The sequence below is a fragment of the Sminthopsis crassicaudata genome, chromosome 6, assembly GCF_048593235.1.
Source record: "Sminthopsis crassicaudata isolate SCR6 chromosome 6, ASM4859323v1, whole genome shotgun sequence".
In the NCBI taxonomy this organism is placed as follows: domain Eukaryota; kingdom Metazoa; phylum Chordata; class Mammalia; order Dasyuromorphia; family Dasyuridae; genus Sminthopsis; species Sminthopsis crassicaudata.
In genome coordinates, this window is record NC_133622.1 from 153,841,272 (window position 1) to 153,864,697 (window position 23,426).

At 35.6% G+C, this 23,426-nt stretch overlaps 1 protein-coding gene across 2 annotated transcripts in view; it reads left to right on the forward strand.

The window, feature by feature from the left end:
• The window catches only part of GPAT3 (glycerol-3-phosphate acyltransferase 3), a 60,967-nt gene that overhangs the window by 6,650 nt on the left and 30,891 nt on the right, over positions 1-23,426 (forward strand). The window contains exon 1 of one of the 2 annotated variants that reach the window (XM_074275251.1): positions 6,889-7,162. The exons of the other annotated variant lie outside the window; for it this stretch is intronic. Coding sequence (XP_074131352.1) covers positions 7,072-7,162 — 91 coding nt within the window. The 5' untranslated portion in view covers positions 6,889-7,071. Of the gene's footprint in view, positions 1-6,888; positions 7,163-23,426 lie in introns of those variants that run through there. 2 annotated transcript variants of the gene reach the window in all.

A 23,426-nucleotide genomic window follows, 5' to 3' on the forward strand; every position in this document is an offset into this window, starting at 1 on the left:
TCTGTAGGGTGTTAGAATCACTTACATAGGACTTACATAGATTGAAAGGAGTAACTGACTTTGCATTTGATCTTTAAAGAATTTGACTTTCAGCTACTTTGCAGAGACTATGATGAAATTCTTTTTTTTTATATCTGACTTATATCTAAAAATTCATATGTCAAATATCATTTACTGAAAAGAAATTGGTTTGTTTCCCTTTAATCCTTTTTCACTCTGCCCTTCAAATAAGTTTCTGAGTTAATCTTCCTAATTAACTCTGCAAATATTGATTTAATGCTCACAATATGTTTACTTATCTCTTTAGATGTTATCTTCCCTTCTTAATGTTAAAGCTCTTTGAAGGCCCAATTTATTTCCTTTTTAAATTTGCTTTTGCAAATTTAGCACAGTGCCTGGATCTATGCTTAATTATTGTTTGTTGATTGAATGAATGAATTAATTGAATTACTTTAGGTGCTGGAAATGCAGACAAAAAACAAACACCCAGAAATATGAATTCTACTACTCTGCTACTCCCTGCTTCTAGGATAGAAATACAAACTCCTCCTGAAACAGTGTCACTTCATCTTGCCATTTTGATTGCATCCTGGACTGCCACTATTTAGGAAAACTGGGCTGCATGTTCCTTTTTCTGTATACTTTGTCTTCTACCCCTCCCTTTCTTGCCTCTCATGTTCTTTTCTAAAGTGTGCTCCTGCATTTCTTTCTATTGAGAATACTTTTTTTCCCCAAGGTTTCCTTCGATCAGGTACCACTTCCTCCATGAAGCATTCTCTAATTGCCTCAGCTGACAGTGTTTTTAGGCCTTTTAGGCCTACCTTTCCCCTTACTTGTTGCATCCTCATTTATCTTACTTGTGTCTATCCTATTCCCAATAATGAATAGTATATCTCTGAGGTAAAGGATTTTGGTGCTTTTTAATTTTTCTAGCCCTAGTAGCTTAGTATCCAGTCTGAAGTGAATTATATCTAGCTTGCTGTTCAAACAGCCTGAGCATAGCTAACTTTAAAATGTTATAGAAAACTTAGATCATTTGCACAGAATGCCCAAATGTTTAAACCACAGTGCCTACTTGGATTGAATATTTTATACTATAATTGGTTCAAATATGCATTCTGTTTTAATGTTTATTTTCTTAAGTTTCTTCCTCATTATTTAAATAGAAAATAAACAATTATGCTGTTTTTTGATATAGTGATTATCCACATTGAGACCTTGTATAGTTCTGTAGCAGACAGCACTAATAAGAGCAAATTTTTCTGAACCTTATTCCCTAGAAAATTCCAAACATTATGAATAGGGAATCTTCAAAAAAAACTGATGCCAGCACTATTGTCTCCTCTAAAAATATTAACTTTAATGAACTAAAATGTACCAAATACACGCAGCACTCTATTGGCACTCTAGCAGGCATATTGTGCTCCAAAAGTTTTTTGGTATCTTTTAGCCCTGATTATAATTCCATGCCCTTGATTGCTTTCTCTTAATTTTGCTCTAAGCTTTCATAGATTTGCTAATATAGTTCAAGTTCTGAAGTTTTGACTGAGGTAGTTTTGGGAAAGTAACAATAGATTTTAAGATAGTGAAGTGTGCTATGAATCTAACTTTAAACAAGTTACTTCAATTAAGTAGGAGGAACCACAACTTATCAGATTTTAGCTGAGGGGCTAAAAGAGTATTAGGAGTACATCCTACAATTCAAAATTTGATTAATATTTTCCATAATTAGCTGGTAGGACTAAACAGGAGAAACTTATATTGTTCCTATTTTGTTGCTTATTTCTCTCTGGCAAAAGTTTTGTTGTAATTTCACTGAGTAGGGTTATTTATGTGTTTTTTTTTTTTCCCCATGTGAAACTGGGGGTTTTATTTGCAGAGAAATGTCCTATGCCTCTTTTATCTCATGAAGAATCATCTCCCCTTTTAACCAGTATAGTTGATCTTGACAAGCAGCCAGCTGTTGTTCTCATTTGCCAAGTTGCAGTAGCTACATGCACGCTGTATTAAGCTCAGGAATAGTTGCGTCAGAATCAATAATTATACTTAGCACACACATTTAACTATTCTAATCTTCTGGCATTCAGAGCCCTGTTATTGAGACACTGCCAGGGATTATTTGGGCATATCATGGCTTCTTTTGTGATCACAGATTGGATAAAAGCACTGTGTTACTTCTGAGTTTGAAATGATGATGATTTTTAGAGTGCTGAGGAGAAGAGATGAGATGAAGTAATGGAATCATTCAGATTATCCTCTTCATATAACAGATGAGAAACATGTGACTACGAGTTTAGAAATATTCTGCCTTTTTCATTGTGGCTTGTACATTCTTTGTACATTAAGACTAACTCTTGAGAGTTTTTTTTCTTGACTTCTAAAAATAGGTAAATTGTGGGTCTTCTATGACTATATTTCTAGCTGGTAATACAGTTATTCCTTCTATCACAACTTTCCCTCTTTTGTGGTTTTGATATATTGCAGATCAGCATAAGAAATTAAATGGGCATTTTGGGGATGTTTTGCTTAATCTAGCAGATGACACAGAAAAAGTTTAGAAACTCAAGAAAGGCATTTTATATACATACATACATACACACACACGAAATTGTATTATATCAACATTTTTTTTCTTTTAATATCATAATAATTCAGGTTACTTTTATGGTACAAAGGGAAGGCCAAAATTTTTTCCTATGATATGGATTGGAAAACTGTTGTTTAATTAGTTTTTTTTTTAAAATTTTTAAAGTTTGAAAAATGCTTCCTAGCCAGGATTCTATTTAGTACATTTGCAAGTATTCACATTTTTACAGGTGAGGAAAATTGATGCTAAGCACTTAAGTAATTTGTCTCTAAATAGTCTTGCAGTTAATGTGAAAAATCAGTATTTAATCCCAATTAAATCCTAAGTTTAGTGTTCCTTCTATTTTCCCCTCTGTTGTTTCTAAAGGGCTAAAACTTGATTGACATTTTTGTAGATTCTTCTGTCATGTTAAGCCTTAATACTTCCATAGACTAAACTTTAAAGTTTGTTATCGGACATTTGTCTGATACTGTTACAAGATGCTGAAATTTCTCTTGTCCATAGTTAACTTTGTTTTACTATGTAAACATATGTAAAACTATGTAAAAACAAAACTTGTTTTACTATGATATTCATTAAAAAGCTGCTGCTTTCTGAAATGTTAGCCAAAACTTTACAAGTTATTAAGAAATGAATAGGTAGATTAATGTTAGTATACCTCCTCCTGATTTGAGGGTTTTAAGGCATACGATTACAAAAGATGGAGAGAGACATGTTTAGAAGTAGCGGTGTTTTGAAATCAATGAAGACTTCAGAAGTTTTAAGGTTTTTGGAGAGGGTCTATGTAGGAGGGCAAAAAATCTCATCTTATTATCTTACCTCTGAATGTGTTAAGTATCACATTTTATAGCAGAGAGCTAAAATATTGAAGAAATGGATAATTTCCTCTTTGGGTAGAGACTAGAACTTGTTCGTAGAGCCAGTTTTATTTTCCCCTCATTTTTTCTCTTTCCTTTTAAGTTTCTCCCCAAACTGAATGTGAGTGACCAGAAAAAGGTAGGAAAGAAAGTTTGCTTTTCCCCTCTATTTCTTCATCACTTTTCTAAAACTAATAAGGCCAAAGTTCTAATAAAGCATTTGAATGCCAGATTTTTTTGGAAAGAAGATTGCTTAACATTTCCCTCTTACTCTACTTTTGAAGTCCTTTGTTTGCCATTTTACTGACTATGCATGTGAAAATCCTTGAACTCTGTGAAGCCCAAGGAAAGAGAGAAATTCATTGACCAGCAGAACAGAAGGGGGTTTGGGACTTGGGATTTAGAAAGCCTGGATCCATCTCTATTATCTATTTGGATGTCTCTGGCTATGCTGAACCTCAGTATCTCTCTTCTCGCCCCCCCCCCCCATTCTCTTTGTGTGTGTGTGTATGTATGAGAGAGAGAGATTAATGATATATGGTTGGTCTGCTTTTGAAGGTTACTGTAAAAATGAGAATGTATGCACAAGTTTTCATACATTACTACCATAGGGTGGTAGTAATTACAACATTACTCTAGAAGTTCTTAAATATTTAGAACCAGAAACACTGAGAATAGTTTTTTTTTTTTTTTTGTTTTTGTTTTTGTTTTTTTTCTTTCTCATGTATCATGTAGGCAGGGTATGTTCAGTAATCTATTTACATTAATCTAGGTGATTGCATTGTTCAGTCATCAGTCATGCTGACTCTTCCTGATCCCATTTGGGGTTTTCTTTACAAAGATACTGGAGGGGTTTGCCATTTCCTTCTCCAGATCATCTTATAGATGAGGAAATTGAGGCAAACAGAGTTAAATGGCTTGCCCCGGGTCATACAGCTAGTAAGTATCTGAGATTGGATTTGAATTCAGGAAGAGAAGTCTTCCTGACTGTAGACTGAGTGCTCTATCCACTGTATCACCTCCTGCCCCACAGGTGATTTCCTACTTTATACTTAATTATACAAAATTGGAGAGGGGTTTTATTTGCTATCTGTTATCCCAAAAGTTCTCATTAAAGTACAATAACTGCTGTAGCAATGTAAGATCTTACCTGGACTCTGTTTCTGGTGTCCCTCCCCTTCTAATTTAGCATATTCTTTGACTCTAAGACAGTTTTATTCATGTCACTTTAATCCCATCTTCTTCCTCCTACAACATAACAGTCCCACTGGTGCAAAGGAAAGAGTGGACATCCAGCCATGCTATCTATCTATGCAACTTTGGGAAAGCCACCTAACTGACCTTTCTGGGTTCCCTAAATGAGTGCCTGGACTATGGGGCTTTTGAGGCTCCTCTAAGTTACAAATCTGTGATCCTGTGAACATACGTATATCTCAACAATCAAACCTCCTTGTTCTACAGCCCAGCTTCTTAAACTGTGGGTCACAACCCCATATGGGGTCTCATAACTGAATGTGGGGGTCTTGAAATTATGATTTATTATCAGTAAATGTTTGATCTGTACACCTATTTTATATGCCGATATAGCAGGGGTCATGTAAAAAATTTGGGGGCAAAAAGGGGTGAGGAGTGAAAAAAGTTTAAGAAACCCTGTTCTATAGGAAAAAGTTCAGGATGGCATTCAAGATACTCTGCGGGCTGTCTTCAGAGTATCTCTCCAGCTTATCTCTCAGAACTCTCCTTTATGTACCTTATGTTCCAGCCAAATTCACTGTTCCTGGAATAGCTCTTGTGATCCGATTTCTTGTGTATTCTCTAGGGCCCAGCTCAAATGCCACCTCTTCCTTCATGAACTCTTCCCTGATTCTCCTCAGTGAAGAGTCACTTACTTTTTTGTCCTTGTGGTTTCACTTTGGAGAATGAGAAATCATAGAGGAGATCTTATTGATGAGGAATAGTTATGTCTTAGTAGATTTAAGTTCTTTGTGGAAGGCAATGAAACAGCTTGGTATAGTCTATAAAGAATAACAAGTCTTTGATAAACTGAAGTATATATAGGATAATTTCACACACACATATACGCATAAACACATATACACATACCTATTTGTTTAATGGTGGCCATCTCTAGAGTAGGGGAGGAAAGGAAGAAAAAACATTTATATGATAACTTTGTTGTATATTTAAAATGAGTAGCAATTTATATTTAGCAGATTTACTGTTTCATTTGCAATCATCTTTTTATTATACTATATTATAGGAATACTTTTTTTATTCCATAAATCAAATAAAAAAATTTTTTTTAAAAAGGGTAGTCTTTGGATCCAGAAATGATAGTAATAAGTAGCTAGCCTTTCTCTTTAAGATTGATAAAGAACTTTATATATATATATATATATATTTATTTATTTGATTCTATCAGTAGTTTTGTGAGGTGGGCATTATTATTATTATAGTCCTGGTTTTACATATTAATAAAGCAAACCTCAGAGCTTAAGTGGCTTTTTCAAGGTCCCACAGCTAGTTTTTAGATGGGATTCAGAGTCTTCTGTAAATCTGGTGCACTCTCTATGCACCATCTTGCTGCCTGAACTGCTTGTGCCTGTGAAATTTAGGCAATTCATTTAACCACTCAGTGCTTTAGGCAATTTTAAGGATTTTATATATATATATACATATATATATATATAAAATTAAGATTATATATATTGTATATGCAATTGTGATTATATATATATAATGTATATATGATTAGGATTTTATGTGATTAGGATTATGCATATATTATAAATATATGTGAATAGGATTATATATAATATATGTTATTACTATTATATATATTAAGATTAGGATTATATGTGTATATGATATTTATATATATGTGTATATATGTGTGTATGTATATATATATGATTAGGATATGTTATATGTGTACTCCTAATATATATGTAAAGATGCTGGTTAGCATAAGTGGAGAATTTTTCTTATCTAGGAATTTACTGCATTAATAAAAGTGCATGTCCAGTCCCTATCACCCTAGGGCCCTGAGTCAGGTCATGTTGGTAACTTAGGTTCAAAGCTGGAATGAAATGAAATGCTTGTAGTCCACAGCATTTAACAGAAAGGGGTTTCCTTAACCTAAGGACATTCAAGTAGAGAAGGGGTTTTCATTAAGGATAGAATTTGGATCTAAACTGCTGTTCTGCTGATCCAAAGTTCAGGAGGCACCCTAGTGACTCAGAGTATGCTCATTTTTCTGCTAAGCTAACAGGAAGCTATGGCAATTCTGGACCTTAGTCTGCTGAACCAGTTAACTCCTTTTAAAGAAAAACTAGACTTAACTGTATTAGTATCTAGTTATGGGAAAAGCATATCTTGCTCAAGTCCAGGGACTCCTGCCAGATCCCACCCCTAAAGGTTTTATGGAAAATCTCTCACCCTTCAGTGTATGAGGGCTGACAGAGGACAGCCTCATCCTAGCAATGTGAGAAGTTTGAGAATAGACTGCACTGGAAAAGATCAGAAGCTCTACCTTCCTAGAATGAACCCTTTGACCTTCATTGGAATCTCACACTAGTCTGATGGGTTGCTTCTGCAGTCGGCTTCCTTTTGGCCCTGACCACATTCATGCTTTACTCACCAGTCACCTTTTTGCCATCTGGGTTGCTGCCACCAACTTTCCATAATCAAATCAGCTCTGACATTGCTTCTGGAAAGGGTATGTCATTCTAATCCCTTATCACTCAGCTCACCATCCTTGTCATTTTACTCTCTAAATTTTTTTAAGCTAAATTTAGTTTTAAAAAGTTAAATCTTATTAAAGACTTTCCTGAATAAAGAAGATTGGGCTAAATCATGTTCCTCATGGGGCTTACAATGTAGCATGTAGATGACAACATAAATAGCCACTTTATTAAATACATTTATATTATATGGCTTCCCTACAAGTCTTTTTCTGCTCTAAGCCATTTTTTTTTTTTTTTTTATTCCTAGCCACTTTTATCAAGTAATTAATACACTCAGCAGTTCTATTAACTGGCCATCTCTTTTAATGCCCCAAAGACCAAGCAACTCATCCATTATTGATGCTCTTTAAAAGATGACCCAAGTATCTATGAAAAATAGCCACTTTGTGAAGATAATACTCTGAAGTAGGGAAACCCATTAGTGAGATGAATTCATTGCATATTTGTTGAACTCAGATATTACTTTCCTTCCCTAAGTCTGTGGTCTAACCAAATTGTCCTCCTTATTGCTCCTCACCCATAAAAATCTATTTTCCATTTGTACTTGGTTTTTGCCATTCCTGGAGAACATTATTTTCTTATCTCTGCCTCTAAGAACCCCTAACTTCCTTTAAGACTCAGCTCAGGTACAACCTTCTCTAAAACGTTTCCTCCCATTCCTCAAAAACCTCCTTTCCTAAACTACTATCTTGTATTTGTTATCTGTCTCTCTCTATATGTATATACCTACATACACATAGGCACCTTTTTAATGTATTATTTCATTTTTGTCAAGGACTGCATTTGACCCATAGACACTTTTTAAACATTATTTTATTTTGTTTTTTCCCATGGGCACCTAAAGGATGCTTGTTGATGCTATATCCCTTAAGCAGGTTCTATAAATAAAGCTCCTTGAAGTCTGGTTCTTTTTTTTTTTTTTTTTCTTTTTATACTTAGCCTTGCATATAATGGGGGGTTTCCTAAAAGTTAAATAAAAAGTAAATTGAAGGATACATGATTGCATGAGAGCATTTAGCTTGAAATGGGTCACATTTTTTTCAGGGTATGCATACCATTATGGATGGATTTGTGAAAAGGAGCCAATCCCATCCTTGTTCTCCTCTAATGAATGGAGTATTCTTAGAAAGACTTGGCTTTGGGCCAGTACAAGGGCCCATTTCTAGTGTTTCTTTACACTCTTGGATCCAGATGTGACTCTATGGATCAACATAGAAGAGATAATACAAATTGATAAAGATAATTTCTACTTGGTCATTGTTGGGAACTATAGGTATTATTATTTCTGCCTTACAGATGGTGAGATTGAGGCTCAGAGGGGAATGAAGTGACTTGCCCATTGTCACATAGATAGTGAACATAAGAGGCAAAATTTGAACTGAGTTTCTTCCTAAATCCAAAACTAGAACTCTGTTCCCAGTGCTCCTAAGTAGATGCTACCACTCTTTTCCCTAGGTAGCCATCAGGCCTGAGACTGTTGTAACTACCCTTCTACAACCAGAGATTATAGAATTCATTATAGGATGGAAACAGCTGGTGCAGCTACCCAGCCTCTTCTTACTGTCCCATGGGAAGATTGAATTTCTGCACAAAGGGAAATAATACATTGTCTGCAAATATATTCTCATAGTTTTGAGCCTTTTGGAGAAATGTAGATGGACATGCAGTAACTGTTACAATGGGCCAGATTTATGAGGATATGGAAGAATTTCCATCTTTTCACCGGAAAATTTTGGTTTTCTGGGAGTTTGATACATACAGTGCCAGTAATTACTGTTATTATAGGAATAATAATAACTAGCATTTATTTAGCACAATCTGGTTTGCAAAGTGCTTTTACTATTTTAATCTGATTTTATCCTCATATCCCTTGGGCTAATATTATTCTATTTTACAGATGAGGAAACTGAGGCAGACAAAGGTTAGATGACTTGCTCAGAGTAACACAGCTAATAAGTGTCTGAATATGTGTTTGAATTTGGGTCTTTCTGACTCCAAGACCAGCACTCTGTCCATTTTACTTCCTCATGTGTTTCTGGGCTAGTCTGAAGGTTTCTATTGTCTTTCTTTACTCTGCCTTAGCAGAAATTATGTTGTTGTTGGTTTGTCTTTCAGTTATATGGTGGAAAATGTGGATATCTCCCTGCTTAGGGTGGATAATATAAGGAAAAAATGTTGAACTAATTGGCTTATTTTATTGCTTGTTTTCTTTGATAAAGAAAATGATCCTTGGATCAGAAGGGAAGAAAAAAATGGCTAATAGGCAAATAACCTGCCTAATTCTTGAAATTTGAAATGGCTAGGAAAATGGTAAGAGAGTCCTAGAAGACTTTCAAGTCATCAGGTCCATGTTTTACAGTGAAAAGAAAAGACCCTGCCCTCCAAAGATCTCACAGTCTTAATAAGTAAGACAACAAAGAAATATAAATATGAACAAACTATATACTGGATAAATAGGAAATAATTAAAAGAGGGAATGCTCTGGAATTAAAAAGGATTGGGAAAGGCTTTCTTTAGAAGGTAGGATTTTAGCTGGAAAATTTTCTACAGGAATGAGTTAGGGCCTCTAGGACCAAGGAAGAGCAAACTTCCTGATTTTTGAAAGGGAAAAGAATGGAGTTTATAGGTAAGATGAAATTAATGTTAGTTGCAAAATTTAGAAGATATTACTAAAAGGCTGGTTAGTGAATATTTGGAAAGTAAAGAACTAATATGCCTTTATCAAGAACACATCCTTACCCATGCATATGTACTGTCAAAAAATTATAATTATAAAATTAATAAAAAAAAGAACACATCCTGTAAGACTTAATTTTTTTTTTCAGAATAAGGTTATTAAACTGCTAGATCAGGAGAGATGATACACAAGTATTCAAGGCCTACTATGCTAAGGACTGGGCATATAAACGGAGGCAAAAGACAGATCCTGTCCCCCAGAGATCTCACAATCTAATAAGAAAACAACAAAGGAATATAAATATAAACAAGCTATATACTGGACAAATAGAAATAATTAAAAGAAGGAATGCTTTGGAAATAAAAGGGATTGGGAACAGCTTCTTATAGAAGGTAGGATTTTAGCTGGAATTGAAAAGAAACCCTAAAAGTCTGAAATGGAACTAAGGAAGAAAAGTGTTCCAGGTGGGAGAGACAGCCAGAGAGAATGTACAAAACCCAGAGATGGTCTTGTTCCTGGAATGGCCAGGAGGCCGATGTCCCTGAATCTAAGGCTGTGTGTCTGGGATTAAGGTTTAAAAAAGTCTGGAAAGGCACGAGGCCCCTCGGTTATGCAGGTCTTGGAGTGCCCAACAGAACATTTTGTATTTGATCCTGGAGGTCACAGGGAAAGACCTGGATAAAGGAGTGATATGATGTTATCATCATGATGTTAAGAAAATTGGTGACTGCATGGAGCATGGATTGGAGTGGAAAGAGACTCAACAGCAAGCAATCATCTGTGTGTGAGGTGGTGAGTGTTGAGACAAGGGGGATTTCTTTTCCTTTTTTTTTTTTTTTTTTTTGGCTGAAGCAATTGGGGTTAGTGACTTGCCCAGGCTCACACAGCTAGGAAATGTTAAGTGTCTGAGGTCAGATTTGAGGTCCTTTTGACCTCTATGGCTGGTACTCTATTACCACCTACCTGCCCCAGCAAGGGGCATTTTCAAGAGATAAGTGCAACAGGCCTTGGCCACCCCTTGGCTATGGGAGAATGATGTCTACTTGGAGAGCCTTCATGTATTGCTGCTCCAGTAAGAGGGTAAGGGAATATTACGGAGCAAAACTATGAGTTTTGTTTTGGACACATGGAGTTTAAGAAAGCTGTAGATATTAGCGTTGAATTGTCTGAAAGGCAGTTAGAGATGTAAAATTAGAGATCAGCAGAGAGGCTGGGACAGGAGGTTGGGATTTGAGAATTGTTAGAAGATGGCAATTACATCTGTGAGAGTGGATGGACAGGAGCAGGTGGGACACCTGTGGCTAGTGGGTGTGACCTGGATGAGGATTCAACAAAGGAGATGGAGAAGAAACTTCTGGGTGAGAGAGAGCCAGGGAACAGTGGGGTTCCCAAAACCTAGAGGGAAGAGACTATCAAGGAATGGAGGGTGATGAATGGTGTGGAAAAGGGTGGAAGAAACAAGGATTGACAAAAGACATTGCATTTGGCAACGAGATCATCTGTGACTTCAGAGAGCAATTTTACTGGAAATGATGAGGTCAGAAGGTGATCTTTAGTGGAGGATTTGTCTTTGGCCGTATTCATTCTGTTTACTATTTTGTTTCCAGATAAAGATTTAAATGACATGGTTGGCAGATTTTCAGATAATACAAAGTAGAAATCAACCCACAAGTCTTTATTAGGCACCTACTATGTGTCGGGCACTCCTGGGAATTTTTATACGATGGAAAAAATTCTACTTACATGCTGATAGGGGAGACAAGTATGTATAAAAGTATCTAACATGAAAATAAAGTTAATAAATATAAATAATGTATAAAGTAATAAAACCAAGTAAAATGTGGGAGGGAGGGCATTTGTGGTTGGCAGAATTGGGAAAAGGTGCAAGCAGAAGATGGTGCTTAGTTTGAATCTTAATGAAACAAATAATCCTTAGGAGTTTTTGCAAGCATGTGAGAAATCACTACAAAAGCAAGGAACAGAGTTAGTAGAGTTGAGTCAAGAGGGAGTAATAAATGAGGCTGTGTTTCATTAGGTGCAGCCTACAGGCTACAAAGTCCAGGAGTTCTGCCTCAGTCCACTGCTCTTTCTATTGTGAATGCAACGTATGGCCGCATTTCCTTTTTAAAATAGGAGGTGTGTGGGCTGGGGGCCAGTGGGCAGACATGTACTCTGGTATATGATCTCTCTGCTATTTTTTGTCACCAAGAGCCTCATTGTAGTTCATCTGACCAGTGGGGGATGGAAGTGTTTTATTTTCCTCTTTACTTTATGGTTAAACATCTGTGTTAATCATATGCTTGACTTGTGAAATGATCATAAACTTCCATTTCTCACTTGGGTGACTTTTTAGTCCATCCTGAGGTATATCAGTTTTTTATTGCAAGGAAAAATAATGATTTCTTTCAGATTACATTCTTCTATAATGAGAGAACAGTATGAAGACATGATAATTTAAAAAGCATATTTGGTACTTTTTTAAATAGCATTATATTTTTTCCTAACCTATATGTGTGTTCTTAGAACCAGAGGCAAAAAAGCAACTTAAATGAGATGGAACCAACTTTGCAGATCTCCAGAGATCCTTAGTATTTTAACCCCCTGCTGCTTATAAAATAAATTTTATTACCATGATTTGATTTTCGGATAATATTTGCTAATTTTGAGGATGGAGTTGAGGAGGTAAAAGGTTAGAACTGAAAGGTTAGAGAAAGTCAAAGTAATACAGCTTTTTTTGGTTTCTCTTGACCTTATAGATGTAAGCTACTTAGGTTTCAGATATCAGATTATGTAATGTTACCAACAATACAAGAGCAATAATAGCTGTTAGTAGCAGAACTGTTTTCAAAACAAAGCACAGACCTTCCATAACATTTGCCAGAATTTTCCTATTGGCCCTTCTCCTTCACCCTGGTTGTAGGGTGCAGAGGTAGGGAGTTGTGAACAGGTCTTGGTTCTTTAAACAGATGGAATGTGGTGGAAAATCAGACTTATAAGGTTCAAGGAGGTTCTTGGCCATGACTCTGAGATGAAGGGGTATGCAAAGGAGGAGGATTATAGTCTTAGAAATAATTTCCTTTTGGTACAGTGGAAATGGGTATCACTAATTGTTTTTAAGAGACTATTTCCCCTCCTCCAGTTTTAACTTTTAACTAGGAGAAGTTATGCTCTGAATATTCCAAATATGACCTCTTGTCATATACAGGCATTTTCTTGAAATCTATCCACAACCCACTTTGAGTCAGCGTCTACTCGAGTGTTTCCTATGTTTAAAAGGATATATCAGATTGCTTGCCCTCTTGGGGAAGAGGGAGGCGAAGGAGAGAGAGAAAAAAATTTGGAACAAAAAAATCTTACAAAAATGAATGTCAAACAGTTTTTACTTGTATTTGGAAAAATAAAATACTATTGAAGAAAAAAAAAAAGAAAAAGATTGTTTCTATTGATATTCTAACCAGAAGATATATTATGATTTACTTTGCTATTCTGGTTAATTAAATGTAAAGTAAATTCTTTCTCATACACATGGATGACCTCACTATTGGGGAAAGGGAACACATCTGACCCAGGAGTACATGTTGCCAGGGCAACTCTTAGGACAAGCCTGTCCCTGATGAATTGCCACTCTGCAAATCAGCTGTTCTCACATAGGGATACTGATGTGATTGAATGGTGTAATGATTAATTGCATCCTTATGAAAGTAACTTATTTGCTACAGGGAGGATCTCATGTCTTTTAGATATAGCTTTAGGCCATTCCAGCTCTTTTTGTGAGTCTAGGAATACTATCTTCAGCAACTGATAGTAGAAGCTCTCAAATTGAGTTGATTTTAAATCTTTTGCTTGCTTCTGTTTTTGCTGCTACTCCTTAACCCTAGTCTTCTGTTTGACTTTAGGAAAGGAAATTCCTTGTCAGCATCCATTGTACCACTTAGAGTCCATGTAAATCATGACATGAAAGGGACTGATATGACCTTTTGTTCTGCTTTTCCACCAAGAACACAATTGTTGCCCTCCATGTACAAATTTTCTGGTATTTGAATATTTTTGTTTCTCTTCTCTCTGCCTGTTATATGCTCTTTGATGTCTTTCCACCCTCTTCCAGAGGGATAAATGTTGTTATTGTTGTATGGGAGAGGATTTGGATTTTTCACTTGTAAAGAATATATGAGTAGTAGAGAGAAACAAAAGTAAAAGATTGAAAGGAGAGGAATTTTCCATGGCTTATCCCAGCAATTAAAAAAATCTTGATTGCTTCCAACCAAGATTTGAGGCAAACAGTATGGTACCAGTCATATAGAAAGCAGTAAAAATAACCCTATTGTACTTGCTCTTCTCAGCCTTCAGATTCTTAGAATATGCTGGGATATGATAGTGATGTAATCCAACTATGAATTAGGACAGTTTTCTTGGTATTAACATAGATAGCATAGGACTATACAAGGAAGCATGGGTATGTGCTTATGTAAGGCTTTTGGGGGGGGGTTATTTAGTTTGGCTTTATTTTCTGTGTTTAAAAAAAACTAATTCTTTAGCAGCTCAATGTTGCAGAATCAAGGGGAGTGAGGACAATTGCATCATTTAGTTATTGCAAAATAGGAAATTGTGGTTGAGAGTAGTTTTTCGGAAAAAGAAGAAAAGCCACAATCTACATTGATTTTAGAGAAAAGTTTCTTATCTCTAATGTATTGTGTTGGTAGCTTTTAGAGATTTACCTCCTTTTTGAAATATTTCTTATTTGGGAGGTGGTCCTTTAAAAGTCACACAGAAGAGAAATACAGCAAACACAGGATGGATACCTGTAAAACATTTTTTGGAGGGTCTTTTACAAAAGGAATATATTCCTCATCCCAACTATACATGTTGGGAAAGATGAATAAAAATAGAAATAGTCAGAGTGGAAAGGTAAGAGGATGGATACTAATAGACTATTAGTAAAACTATGAATTTGTCTGTTATCCCCAAACCCTTTGACTCAGAATTACAAGAATGTCATAGACAGAAACAAATTTCAAATATATACACCACAATATTTATATCATCGTTTAGTTGTTTTCAGTTGTGTCTGACACTCTGTGATTCCATCTGGAGTTTCTTGGTAAAAAATGGTTTGCCATTTTCTTGTCCAGATCATTTTATGAAAGAACCTGAGGCAAATGGGGTTAAGTGACTTGCAAGGGTCACACAGCTAGTACATAAAATGTCTGAGGCCAGATTTGAACTTGGGAAAATGAGTCTTCCTGACTACAGGCCCAGTTAGTTCTCTGTGCACTGTGGTGCCATTTAGCTGCCCTACCATATTTATAGCAGTGTCCTTAATGATATCAAAGAACTGGAAACAGTTGGCCACTGATATTGTAATGTTTAGGAAATGATGTGGTACATGAATGTAATGGGCTGGTGTAGTTAAGAAATACGAATATGAAGAATTCAGAGACAATGGAGGATTTGTATGAAGTGAGGCAGTAACAATAAGCAAAAGCAAAATAGGAATATAATAATACATACAGTCATTACAACAATATATATGGAAAAATGACTTAAGAAGAAGCCAGAAGGCTTAGTATCTGAAAAACTAGTAACGGTCTTGGAGACCAGGTAATAAAGCACCCCTCTCTTCTCATGACCAATAGGTAATCTGGGGAACTATATGAACTATAGTCAGATGCAATTATTATATCAATGTAGTTTTTTTCCCCTTTCCTTTTCTTTTCTAGAAATGACCATCCTATGAAGACCAAACACACCTGCATTTTATTTTTATAACACACTTTTATAAATGTGCACATCTTCTCATAGCCCTTCTAAAATGGATTGATATTGGAAAGGTTTTTCTAATTTTGAATTTCTAAATTTTCTTCTCGAAGAAAAAAAAAACTGATAATTTAGAAAAAAAAAAGCCAAACTACTTTAAAAATGAGACACTATTCAAGTTTAGAACATTGAAGAAGCAAATTATATGAGACAATATTTAAATAAATGATCTGACTAAACAAATGGCCTGTGACCAAGTTCTAATAGCAACCAAGGCCAGGAGAATGACTTTAATTCTTAGCCCATTTTTTTTTTTTTTCATCTTCCTTAATTTTGAAGGGCAGCATAATATGGGTATACCACAACACCAGACTTCACTACAAAGCAACTAGTAGCATAATAACAGAGCTCCTAACTGAAAATTGCATTGTAAAGGAACAGTATTAGAATTAAGAAAAGGATGGGTCAAGGAGGGAACTGGAATAGGATTAAATGAATACTAGTACCAGTAAGGCACATAGACAGAGGTGGCAGTCTATGCAGAATGAAACTTTTGTGTTTTTTCAACTAAGATAAATTGGTAGATAATTGGAGTTGGCAGAAGTGATAAACTTGAGTATAATGCCATAGAACACAGAGAATGTATTTGAATTCTGTCTGACTGATGTTATACCTTTAAAGCTTTGGATAAGAGTTAGGGAAAGGGCAATCCTGGAGTAAGAAGAATGTTAAAGAATGGAATGGAACATGGAAATACATTTCTTTACTTGATTCATTCTTCTTCCCTTCCTCCCTCTCTTTTTTCCTCCCTTCTTCTCTTTTTCCTTCCCTCCCTTCTTTCCTCCTTCCCTTCCTCCTTTCCTTCTTCCCTTCTTCCTTGCCTGCCTTCCTTCCTTCCTTCCTTCCTTCCTTCCTTCCTTCCTTCCTTCCTTCCTTCCTTCCTTCCCTCCTTCTTCCTTCTTTCTTTCCTTCTTTATTCCCTCCCGTCCTCTTTTCCTTCCTCCCTTCTTTTCTCCTTCCCTTCATTCTTCCCTGCCTTCTTTCCTTCCCTTCCTTCCCCCTTCCTTTTTTCCTCCCTTCTTTCCCCCTTCTCTTCCCTTCCTTTCTTTCTCCCTCCCTCCCTGCTGTCCTCCCTTCTTCCTTTCTCCTTTTCCCTTCCTCTCCCTCCCTCCCATCCCTTTTCTTATTTATCCCTCTCTTCTTCACCCCTTTCCTGTCTTTCCTCTCTCCCTTTTTCTTTGGAGTTCAGCCATCATCAGCCAGGTGGAAAGCAGCTGTAGCACTAGAGGAGGTTTACTTTCCAAAGCCTGATCCCCAAACATATTTTCCACATGTTAACTTAGTTATAAATAACAGTTAAGTTCCAAAGTACTATATTTCAACAGTGTTATGGACTAAACAGGTTTTAGGAATACTCTGTGGCCAGACCATTATTTCTCTGGGAAAATGCATACTGAATTCTTAACACTCACTTAAATTATGTTGTATTTTACACATTTGGCAATTAGGGTATTCCTTATTATATTCTGGCCCGATAGATGTTGCTATCCGTAATCTTAGACACAGTCTGAATGTTTGGGCTTATAACATTAACATGATTTGAAAATCTTTATTCCTAAGATTTTTTTTTTCTTCTGTTATTTCAGTTGATTAAAAAAAAAACAACCTTCTAGCTTTGCTTTTATTTTTAGAGCCCCTTTATATTTAATATACACACATATACATACATACATACATACGAGAGAGTGACTGCTTGATCTGTCACCCAGGTTAAGAGAGGATTGCAGAATAGGCAAGGCATAGTGGCTGTGGTGCCAGGTTGAACGATAATTGTTTTGATTCCATTTTCAGTTAACCAACCATTCAATCTGTAAGTGTTTAATATCAGGACAAAACTCATATGTTTATGACTTGATTCTCTGTGATACTTTGGAAAGTGAAAAAAAAAAAGTAGAACAAAACCAACAGCTATCAAACCCCACTCATTTGTTGGGTATATATTTTTTCAGATTAAGTACTGTAATTTGTGAAGTTTAGATTTTAAAAAATTCTGTTTTACAATCATTAGGTCTATAATTACTGAACTGATCCTTTATTTTGACTTTTTTTTTTTTTTGGCATGAGCATTAACATTGAGGCATTAGCATCTAAGAAAGTCAGCATTAAAAATGGATTTAGGCGAGTTAAATATTTGACTTGGACTACTTCACCAGTGCAATTGCTGGGAATAAATTTAATGCTTCTTTTATATCATATGACATAGTAAATTAATTATCTTTTAAGTACTTGATTAGTTAGAAAGCTCTACAAATTGGTATTTCTAACTCTCCATATAAATATATAATCACCCATTAAAGTTGTCTCTGAAAACTTGTCTTGATAATGTTGGGAGTAGAAAGTATTTTCTTCGAATCTTCGAATAGGTAAGACTAGATTCCGTTTTCTCCCTTCTTTTATTTAACAGGCAAATTTAGCTTGTATTTCTATTTTCAGCCCTTCTGGTTAGATTATCCTTATTAAATTCCATACAAATATTTTTGCATTCCCCCTTGATATGTTTGATAACTTTTACTCTATGGCATTTTGATCAATTGATTAAACTGCTCATGGAGACATTGCAAATTTTGTGAAGTTAATAGGTAAGTATAATACTATCAAATTCTAGTTGCTATTTCTCATGTTACTTTGACTTTACATGAGATTAGTAATGTTAGTAAACATTTATTAAGTTTCAATTGTTTTTCAGGCACTGTGATCAGTGCTATGGAGAGAAGAAGACAAAAGATGGTTGTTCTCAAGGAACTAATAATCAAATGGGGGATACAACATACAAACGACTATGTACAAGCAAGATTTATAAGTATAGGGAAGTTTGTCCTGGGGGAAGGCTTAGGAAAAAGATAAGTTCAATTTTGGACATGTTGAATTAAGTTTTTACCAGTCCATTTCAAGATGTCCAATAAGCAGTTGGAGATGCTAGCTGAGATATTAGTGCTGGATAGATAGGCCTAGGAATTAGTAGCATAGAAATTGTAATTGAATCCATAGGAGCTAATGAAATCATCACGTGAAATAGGTATAGAGGGGGGAAGAAGAGTAAGTATATTTTGGGCAAAAGAGGCTGAGATGGCCTAGGTGGATAGGTAGAAGGAGAACTAGGAAAGAGTGGTTAAAAAGCTAGAGAAGAGAATTTCAAGAATAGTGTAGTAGGTAGTATAGTGAATTAAGTAAATGATATAAAAAGGATTACCTTGAAGCAATTAGGGCCCAGTTGAAGTTAGTGGATCCAGTCAGCATGGGTTTCATGATTTTCTTCAGTTTTCTTCAGCTATACTTCTAGGACTAAAAGTAGCAGAGGATGGGAGTGATCCAAGTCAGAGAGTTGGCAGGGCAAGATTAGCAATACTACTAAATCTGTATCCCAAAGAAATCAGAAGAAAAAGGACAGCATAGTTTTGTGGCCCCTTCGACCCAGCGAGACCCTTACTAGATCTGTAATTCATTGAGATCAAAGAAAAATAAAAAGCAGCTTTTTTGTGGTGACAAAGAACTAGAAATCAAGGGGATGTCTATTGACTGGGATGAACAAGTTATGGTGTATACATGTGATAGAGTACTATAATGCTGTAAGAAATAATGAAAAGGATGGTCTTAGACCTGGAAAGACATATATGAATTGATGTGAAGTGAATACACCCAGAAAAACATCAATAATATTTTAATGACAAATCCTTTGAAACACTTTTTAAAATTTTTAAACACTTGCAATGACACACTTGGCAGTGGTTTTATTCATATGAGCAGGTGTGTTTGATAAAGCACAGGCGGCCCCTTCCCACAATATATGTGTGCAAATATCTTCAATGTAAAATTTTCATTTAAAATAATTTAGCAACATGAACCTAAGTCCCTAAACATTGGGTTTTCACTTTGAAAGACTTGAGGAACTCTGATTAAAACAGTGACCAACCACAGTTCCAGAAGGATTCATAATGAAATAAACTCCCCTATTTCTATATAGAGAATGATAAACTCAGAGGGAAGAGGTTTTTGTGGTATTGGTTTTGTTAGTTTTTTACATGGTTAATGTAAATGTAGATGCAGCTAGGTGGCTCATTGAACAGAACATTGGGCTTGGAGTCAGGAGGACTGAGTTCAAATGCCACTTCAGATGTATGTTATGTATGTGATCTGGTCAATTCAGTTAACCTCTGTTTGCCTTAATCTGCTAGAGAAGGAAATAGCAAACCATTCTGGTGTCTTTTCCAAGAAAATCCAGTATTGGTGTGCTATGGCCTATAGGATCATGAGAAGTCAGACACAAGTGAAGGACCAAACAAGAATGTGGAAATTTGCTTTGTTAGTGTTCGTAATGGGTTTTGTTTTACTTGCTTTCTAAGTGTGGAAAAGTATGGGTGGACAAAATTGGAGGTGAAGATAAAATAAAAATTTTTAAAAGGCCATCTGGTGACTTTATATTACATGAGTACTTAGATTTATGAACTCATGTGAGTAATTTTTTAATGGTGATACAGATCAGTCCACCTCTGCCTTTTCATCCTGAGTGACTTTTGTTCATATTCTTCTGTAAATTCTCAGTAGGGTGTCTCTCAGTATGCCAAGAGTTTTCCTTGAGATTTAAAATTTTTTTATGTCTATTATGTAAATATCAATGGAACATAAGGGTTGTTCCTAAGTCATCCCTTGCTTTTGGCATGTATTCAGCCCACAAATCTCTGATAATATCATTGTTATTTTTTTAAAAAATTCATTTCAACTTACATGAACTGATGTTAAGTGAAATGAGCAGAAACAGGAGATCATTGTACATGGCAACAACAATATTATATGATGATCAATTCTGATAGACGTGGCTGTCTTCAACAATGAGATGATTCAGATCAGTTCCAGTGTTCTTGTGATGAAGAGAGCTACCTACACCCAGAGAGAGGACTATGGGAACCAAGTGTGCTCCACAACATAGCATTTTTACTCATTTTGTTGTTGTTTGCTTGCATCTTATTTTCTTTCTCATTTTTTTCCACTTTTATTTGGTTTTTTCTTGTGTAGCAAGATTATTGTATAAATATATATGCATGTATTGAATTTAACATATCCTTCTACCATGGTTAACAAATATTGGAATATTTGCCATCCAGGGAAGGGAGCAGCAGAGAGAGGGGAAATTGGAACACACGGTTTTGCGGATTAATGTTGAAGAATTATCCATGCATATGTTTTGAAAAATGAAAAGCTTTAATAAAAATTTTAAAATTTATTTTAAAATAATTTTAAAAATTCAAAATTATTTTATTTTTCCAAATACATGTACAGATAATTTCAACACTCATTTTTATAAGACTGTATGTCCTAAATTTTTCTGTCTCCCTCCCAGCAAGTAATCTAATATAGGCTAAATATATGCAGTTCTTTTAAGAATATTTCCATATTTGTTGTGTTGTGCAAGAAAAATCATACCAAAAGGGGGAAAAACCACGAGAAAGAAAAGAACAAACAAACCAAAAGGTGAAAATGCTATGCTTGGATTCATTTTTAGTCTCCATAGCTCGCTCTCTACATCTAAATGGCATTTTCCATCCCAAGTCCATTGTAATTGCCTTTAATCACTGCATTATTGAAAACAGCCAAATCTATCACAATTGATCATGATACAATCTTATTGTTATTATGTATAATGTTCTTTTGGTTCTGCTCACTTCATTCAGCATCAGTTCATTTAGGTCTTTATAGGTTTTTCTGAAATCAGTCTGTTCATAATTTTTTATAGAACAATAATATTTCATTACATTCATATATCAGAACTTATTCAGTCATTCTCCAACTGATGGGCATCCACACAGTTTCTAGTTCCTTGCCACTACAAAAAGGGCTGCTACAAACATTTTTGCACATGTGGGTCCTTTTCCCTTGCTTATGATCTGCTTGGGATGCAGACCACCTAGTGACACTGCTGGATCAAAAGGCGTGTAGTTTTTGGTAGTCCTTTGGGCACAGTTCCAAATTGCTCTCCAGAATGGTTGCATCATTTCACAACTCCATCAGCAATTGCATAATTCTTTATAAGATGTTATATAGTCCTGTGGTCTCAAACTCAAATAGAAATGTGGGGCACAGTAAACCATATACATATTTAGCCTATATTAGATTACTTGCTGGGAGAGAGACAAAAAAATTTAGGACATACAGTCTTATAAAAATGAGTGTTGAAAATATCTGTACATGTCTATGTCTCACATACATAAAGTAAATCAGTTTCAGTTCCTGTGTGAACATTCAAGTTTGAATGAAGGAATGAATAAGAAGAATCAATAAGCTATTGCAATCTATCAAACACTATGGTAAATTCAGGGGATACTGATAGAAAAGGGAAGCATTTCTTTCCCTCATAGTATTCAGATGACAAAGAAATATCACATTCTATGTGGGAAAGAGAATTATGGTTTGTTTGGGTTGTTATAAGTCACAAAGATGGTGAGTGGAACAATTCAACAATTCATTCAGATGTTTTTTCCAGGGGGCTGTAGTAATGGTGACTTGATTACATTTTTAGAGAAAGGTGGTGATAAAGGATGGTACTTGTATAGCAGTAGGAAAATGGTGGGGGAAATGGCCAGGTAAAGATGAAGACAGATAGTTCCAGGAAGTACAGACCTAAATGGCAACTACTTCTTCCCAGGTATAATCTCAGAGAAAAATAAATCCTTCTTTTTGAAGAAAATAGCTAGAACAAAGATAAGGAATCCATAATGTGAGCCAAATTCTCCTTTCCAATGTGTGTTAACTAGCCTGAGCCCCCAATCTCTACATAGAAGACTAGGGGAGACTCCCTGAGAAGGCAGTAAACTCAGATTAATGAGCCTTCGTTCCCTGCTTTCCATTAGGAATTTATGTAATTCTTCAGACTTAGAGTTTGCAGAAAGGGAATTCTGCATTTTAGAATTATTTTAAGCAGCTCACTTTCCATTGTAGCTGAGCTGCTGTGATCATAGATGATAAAGCCCAGATTTTTGCTTCTACATATTTGTTTTCTTTGTCCTTTGTTGTTCTTCTGGCTGTTAAGTTCTTGTAGTTGTTCCTTTTCTCTCTAAAGTGATAAATCCAAAAATTTTTTTAAGAAAGGGACTCAGTATTCTTCCTGTTTTCGACCAGCTATACTGCTTTAGGACTTCTTTGGATCTTTTTATCATGCCTTTCTTCCCCAGGAAATTCATCATTGGGAATTTTCATTGTCCTGCAAATTTGAATGTGCTTAGTATCCTTAGTTTACCTGATTAGACTCTTTGATTAGAGGTCAGAGCCTTGGACTCCAAGCCCTGTATTAAAGAAAGGGTCTCAGCACAGTCCCTTCTTTGCTGTGTAAGTTTCCTTTTATAGGTTACCTTCCCCCCTTAGATCAGAAACTCCTTGAAGACAGGGACTGTCAATATAACTCATCTAGTATGAGTTTAATAAAGGTTTATTGACTCATGGTCTCCTGATTCCCACTATCTTGTAATTTCTTCCTTTTCTGTAGTTGGTATTGGGGGAGGAAGGTCCCTGATTTCCATCCATGCCTAGCTTTCTCTGGATTTAATAACAACAATAAAAGCATTTATATGGCACTTTAAAGTTTGTAAAGTATTTGATAAATATCTTATTTTGTCTTCATGACAGCCCTGGGATGTAGATACTGTGGAGAAATTGAGGCACACAGCATTGAAGTGATTTGCTTAGGGTCATGTAGCTAGTTAAGTGTTGGAGGACAGATCTAAATTCCTGACTCCAGATGGAGTGCTCTATCCACA